The sequence below is a fragment of the Sorghum bicolor genome, chromosome 7, assembly GCF_000003195.3.
Source record: "Sorghum bicolor cultivar BTx623 chromosome 7, Sorghum_bicolor_NCBIv3, whole genome shotgun sequence".
NCBI lineage: Eukaryota > Viridiplantae > Streptophyta > Magnoliopsida > Poales > Poaceae > Sorghum > Sorghum bicolor.
This window is the reverse complement of record NC_012876.2, coordinates 58,604,079-58,610,749: the sequence shown is the minus strand read 5'-3', so window position 1 is coordinate 58,610,749 and position 6,671 is coordinate 58,604,079. Positions and strand designations below refer to the sequence as shown.

At 51.3% G+C, this 6,671-nt stretch overlaps 1 protein-coding gene across 1 annotated transcript; it reads right to left on the bottom strand.

Moving 5' to 3' along the window:
• On the bottom strand, nt 2,112-6,003 carry LOC8080658 (protein indeterminate-domain 14). The gene is made up of 3 exons (XM_002444442.2): nt 5,325-6,003; nt 4,765-5,167; nt 2,112-3,676 (listed from the first exon to the last, which is right to left on the bottom strand). Exons 1-3 carry the CDS (start codon nt 5,470-5,472, stop codon nt 2,617-2,619), a joined length of 1,611 nt encoding a protein of 536 aa, XP_002444487.1. The 5' UTR covers nt 5,473-6,003; the 3' UTR covers nt 2,112-2,616.

The following is a 6,671-nucleotide window of genomic DNA, read 5'->3' as shown; positions in this document are numbered from 1 at the left end:
CACTCGCTGTCCCCCCTCACATTCATCCGCTTGGGCTGTTAACAGTGCTGCTTGTTATTTGTTTCGGTTAGGCCTTGTTAACAGTGCTGCTTGTCCTTTTGTTTATATCTAAAAGTTTTTTTTTAAAAAAAATCATACTTCATGTTGGAGTCTCTAAAATACTTCAGTGAAATTTGGTCAATTTCACTAATTTGGTGTGGCAAAAAAAAAATCAAATACCGAAATTGACAACACTGGAGGTGAGTACATGCAACACGTACAATGCAAAGCACCGAAACACAAATTTACCAAACAAGACAACTAAGCGCTAAGGCATTGCGTAGGTTTACACTGGTTCGAGTTATATTGTATAAGGTCTAGTGCAAACAATCAATCACATGATATACCCCCGGTCTCTCAAACCTCCCAGGTTACAACTTCCTTCCAAGCATTGTAAACCTCCATTTATGTTCTCAGCTTTTAGTTGATGAATTCATGATGTTCTATTACTGTCTAGCGCTATGTACCCTTCGCCATGTGGCGAACATAGGGCATAGGGCTTGTTTGGTTCATGGCCTTCCAAGCAAGCTCTCTACCGGATATCAAATCTAGCCCAGACGTCTATAATCCATTCGTTTGTCTTATAAATCATATATTTTCTGTTAGCCAGTAGTATTTTCTTTTATAATAAATCAACAAACAATATTTTCAGCTATAGCTTTTCAGACAAGCGAACAATGATCGTTTCACTCCTTTTCTCATATGATTTGCTCCCTTTATTACTTCTTAATAATGGAGTTCCAGTAACTCCTGAAAAAGTTAAATCTGCCTCTAAGGCCTAGTATAGATCCAAAAAGTTTTTAAATTTTAGCACTAACACTTTCGTTTGTATTTGACAATTATTGTCCAACCATGGACTAACTAGGCTTAAAAGATTTGTCTCACAAATTACAAATAAACTATGTAATTAATTATTTTTTTATCAATATTTAATGCTCTATGCATGTACCGCAAGATTTAATGTGACAGGGATCTTGAAAATTTTTTAGACTTTGAGATAAACTAAACAAGGCCTAAAATCATGTGCTCTCATCTCAGACACCCCCTGGTCGTGTATTCGGATGAGTGTAGATCATGATATGCACTCATCCCTATACATATCCACTGGTGCTCACCGCACCTCCCAGTCCTCTAGCATCAACCTAGGCGGCAGCTATATACACCCATTCTCTTAGCCCCAATAAATTTTTCCCTTCTTTTAAAAGAATCTCCGCAAACGCTTTCAAACTAAGTGGTGTCTTCTTGCAAAAAAAAAAAGCTTAGGCCTTGTTTAGTTCCAAAATTTTTTGCAAAATGGACACTGTAGCTATTTCGTTTGTATTTGACAAATATTGTTCAATCATAGACTAACTAGGCTCAAAAGATTTGTCTCGTCAATTCCGACCAAACTGTGCAATTAGTTTTTATTTTTGTCTATATTTAGTACTTCATGTATGTGTCTAAAGATTCGATGTGACGGGGAATCTAAAAAATTTTGCAAAATTTTTTAGGAACTAATTAATTTGGAAAAAAAGAATAGGTATTATAGCACATTTGTAACTATAGCTATTAGTATTTAATTATAGACTTATTAGATTTAAAAGATTCATCTCGTAAAATATATGCAAACTGTGCAATTAGTTATTTTTTAATCTATATTTAATGCTCTATGCATGTGTCTAAATATTCGATGCGGTGCAGTGAAAAGTTTTTTATTGGGAACTTAACAGAGCCTTATTTGAACACATCGTTACCAAAATGGATTACTGTGCAAATTAGTTATTTTTCATTCTATAATTCACTTCAACATATATGAATTGAGATGAATATGAGCACATTCAAATAAACGCTAAGTGGATTTAAACGTCAGGGAAGAGGTAGACCATTGTGTTGAGGTCAGCTGACACTTTTTTTGTCAAATCAGTGACAAATCACCTTCTCATGCAATATTCTAGAACGGTAAAGAACCCTCCCCAGCCCCAAACACACACTCACAAATGCAATGGTGAACACTGAATACCCTGGACATGGTCCTTAACGCCTAAACTATATGCCCTTTTTCCCCCTTTTGCCTCTTCCCTGCTGCCAGAGTGTAACCAGAAACAGATTGTAAAACCGGTAACCACAGTAGCAAAAACTGTTCTAGCGTAACTGCATCTATCAAGATGTTAGTTAGCGTAGCTGAAACGATTACAAGTGACAAGAGCTGCCATGCCATGCATCCTTTTTTCTCGGTTCCGACAGCAGCAGCTGCCGAAATGCTCCTGAATCCGGATCGATCGAACAAATGTTATTGTAAGGAACTCCAACAGCAAGCAAACAAGCGAAAGATTCCATGCACGTCGTAATTAGCTTCACTTGCGCCCCAGCATGACTCCCAAAACCGTGAGAGTCTAGACTAGCACTGATCCCATCACCACATCTAATCACACCACCAACACCAAGCAGCTGCTACCACTATTGCGCATCCATCCATCACGGCCTAGCGAGCTCGTCCATGGCAGCAGCTCGCCAGGAAGGAGCGCGGGCGAGCTCGGGAAGAAGCTAGAAGGAGGGAAAGAATGTTGCATGCATGACGTACGAGATGGCCGCCGGCCGCTAGTTGATGTCCATCATCCTAGCGTGGCTCGGCGCGTCGTCGTCGGCGTTGAGCTGCCGGTGGCGGTGGTGGTGGTGGTGGCGGTACGGGTCGTCGTCCACCTCGGCGTCGCCGCCCTCGGTGACGACGGAGGAGACGTAGCTGGCCACCTCGGAGCTCATGGCGCCGCCGGTCCCGGTCGCCGCCCGCGCCCGGAACTTGCAGCGGCAGCTGTAGCAGGTGACCTGCAGCAGCGTGGCGTCCACCTGGCGCACGGCGTGGTCCCGGAGCGCGTGCGCGCGGCCCAGCTCCGCCTGCGCCTGCTGCCGCATGCGGCGGGCGGTCGCGAGCTCCTGCTCGGCCAGCTCCGCCTGCCGCCGCGCCTGCGCCCGGGCGTCGTCGGCCGCCGCCTTCTCCGCCATCGCCAGCCGCATCTGCTCCCGGGCCTCCTCCTTGAGCCTGGCCGCCGCCGTCGCTGCCGGCGCCGACGTCTCGCTGTCGTCGTCGTTGTCGCCACCGCCGAACCCCATCGACAGCTGCAGCCGCATCGGGTCGGCGCCCAGGCCCACCGCAGGCGAATGCGGCGAGAAGGCGTAGCACCTGGTGGCGACGGCTGCTGCCGGAGTCGTGCCTCCGGCGTCGTAGTAGCTGCCGCTGCCGCGCGGCGGCATGAGCTGCAGCTCCAGGTTGTGGTGGACGCCACCACCACCACCACCAGGGCGCTCGTACTGCGGCGTCGGAGGCGACGACAGCGCCGGGTCGAACCTGTGGAACGTCGCGGCGGCCGTGGGGCTCGCAATTGCCGGTCCAGCTGGCCAGCAGGCGACCTGCTGCTGGCTCACCCCGAACTCGCCACCGCTTGATGGGCTCGCGCTGGACGCCGTCCGTGACAACGCTGCCGCGGCGGCGGCGGCGTGCAGCTGACGCTGCTGCTGGGACGTGGAGGCACCGCCTGCTGCCGCCATGCCGAACCCGGCACCGCCACCGCCACCGCCGCCGCCACTAGCCGGCGACGACGACGTCTCGGCCCGCGGCCGGCCGGCGTTGCACGTGTCCTGGTGCTCGATAAAGCTCTCCACCCTGTAAAAACGACGCATCATATGACACCACGTTGCTGCTGCTTAGTGCTCACAACACATACAGGTTACACAGGATCTTGAAAGGATAAGCAACGGCTGTATTGTATGTGGGATCGGAGGTGGTGAGCGGACGAGGGTTACGGTGATGCCCTCATCTCAGCTCTGTGCAAGCAATGTGCATCTGCTAGAGCTGCTGGGGAGAGTGGGGTGGGGGGTTCCAGTTCCAGCCAAGGCCAAGCAAGGGTTTGATGAGATCCGACTTGCAAGGGCAGGGCAGGGCTGGGCGCCAAGGACAAGGGTGCGTGACCGAGCCGAGAGAAGCCAAGGGGGCGATCAGGGGCTGTGTGCATGCCCGTGCGATCTCTAGCTCTGTCAGGCGCGAGCTTTGGGGCCGTTTGGTTGGTTCATGGATGGGCAGGCATTCAATGGAGCCCCTGCAAGAGCCAAGCGGGGTAGCTAGCTAGCCTAGCTAGACCCCCCCATGGCCATGGCCGTGGCCGTGGCCGATGGCAATGGCACGGCATGGCATGGCAGCAGCAGCAAATGCGAAAAGCAACAGGCGTTGTACGTGTACACGCGACTACACGTACGTACACTGATACAGGCAGCCAGCGCTGGCACCTGCTGCCCTCGGGAATTGTGCCTGTCCCTTCCCTACCGTAGTCGCTCTCTCTCTCTCTCCTCCCTCTCCGTCCTCTCCCTCCCCTCCTCTTGACGCCAAAAGGAGAGAGACGGAGGAGCAGCTGCAGCTGCAGCAGCAACAGCAAGGAGACGAGCGATAAAAGTGCCTGGAAAGAGTGTGTGTGTGACCCCGCAAAATTTCTCCCAAAAATCATCACGCCTTTCTGGAGCCCGGCCGGCCCTCATTCTTCTTCTTCTGCCAAATCTTTGCAATGGAAAAGATATATATATGTATATATGGGACTGACTAATCGCTGGATTATCTTATCTGGCGTAGGCTGATTAGTGGCAGTACAAGGTTAGACTAATAAACAAAATTAATTAAGTGGAGGCGTAGAAGAGCCTAGAAGTTGTAGTAAAATCGATCAGCAGCTAGTATAGTAGCTCGACGGATCGGATGGATCATACCGGGAGAAGACGCGGCCGCAGTCGCAGGTATGGCCGCGGGTGCCGCAGGTCTTGAGGTGGGCCTTGTAGTCGGAGTGGACGGCGTAGGCCTTGGAGCAGCGGGCGCAGGCCCACTGCCGGTGGCCGCTGTGCTTCCGCCGGAAGTGCTTCTTGATGCCGACGAGGTCGCCCAGCGCGTGGGACGGGTCGTGGTGGAGGCAGCTCGGCTCCGGGCACACGAACACGCGCTTCCGCGCCGCCTCGCCGGCCTCCCGCTTCAGCAGCTTCCACGGCACCTTGTGCCGCCGCCGGTGCATCTGCAGGTTCTGGTCGCGCTGGAACCCCTGCCCGCAGATCTCGCACACGTACCGGTCCGACTCCAGCAGCGTCCGCGGCGACAGCGACACCACCTCCGCGTCCGGGTCTGCAGCTCCATCCATGTCCATCGTACGTCCACGGCGACGTCGCGAAGAACGCCATTGTTGAGGCACCCAAGATTAGACTAGTTTCTTTCTTTCTTTATATATTATACGTCGTGCGTCGTAATTGGATGCATGTGAGACAGGCGGGCAGGCGCTTACCAGGAGTGCCGGCGGGACGCCGCTTCTTCTTGGCGCCGGCGGCGGCGCTCGTCGTGGCGATCTGCAGAGACCGGAATGGCGGCTCCGGTGGCGCGGCCCCGGTCTCCGGAGGCGGGAAGGCCGTCGTCGGCGCGCAAGAACTCAACATGCTGGTGGGGGTGGCGCCGCCGCACTACGCTAGCTGCCGGCCGTCACTTTGTACCTGTCCTCTTCTTGCTAGGCTAGATCAATCTTTTTGTTGGGTAACAAAATGCCACCCTGAGCAAATCAGTAAACCAAAGAATCGACTCCCGGCCCTCTCTCTGTCTGTCCCTCTCCTCCAAACAAATCTCTCCGGCCGTGTTCTTCTTGCTAGATCACGATCACAATTCAAAAGCCTGGAGGAGCTGGAGGCCGGGCGGCGATGGGAATGGGCCAATGGAATTGTGTGGCATCTCTATATAAGCTTGTGGACGCCGGAGGGAGCAAGGTGGATCACTGGGATATGAGCTCCTCCGGAGACCGGACCAGATGAGAGAGAGGACGGAGGAGAATTGTGAATAAACAAAACAAAAGGGCCGGGGAGAGAGATGTGGGTACAGCTTGGAATGAATTTGAGAAAGGAGAGAGAGAGTGAGGATGGAAAAGGTCTTTGGAGGAGCAGTGTTGTTTTTTTGGCTTTGCTGCTACACAGACAACACCAAAGGGAGGAGGGGGGGGGGGGGGGGGGAGGGGAGGCAGCTTTCTACCAGCTTTAGGTTTCAGCAGCTTTCTTTAGGATTGCATCATGCAGGGAGGCTGTGTGAGCCTGTGAGGGGGGAGCTCCAGGAAGGAGATGAGTTGGTTGGTGTTTTTATTGGGTTCCTGGGGTTAATTTTTCTTTTGGATCTGGAAGCCACAAAACTACAGCTGGTTGCAAGTTCTTCTGGGCCTTCTGGATGTGATCGATGTGTGTGGCTTCGTTCCAAACAATCTATTTTTCCGTCTTTATATAAAAGGAATGATTTTTGTAGGAGGCCGGGAGAGAGTGGGTAGATTCTATTGAAAAGATGATGTTGAATGGATGGCTGCACAAAAATAACTGCTCAACAGCCTATAGAAGAAACTAGGCAGGCCGGGCTACACATACCAGTAAATTTCAGGGTTTTTTTTTTCAAAAAAAGAGTTGAGAGAGAGAGAGAGAGTTCATTACTCTACTAGAGAAGGAATCGTCTGTTTTATTTGTCATACAATGAGAGTGCGTAGTGAACACTGAATTATTGGAGCAAACTACCCAAATCAATTAAAAAACATCTGAAATCTGCTAACCATAATGCCAATCGAGCTATTAATTTTATGCGTAGAGTTATGTTGAAACTAATGAGCTGA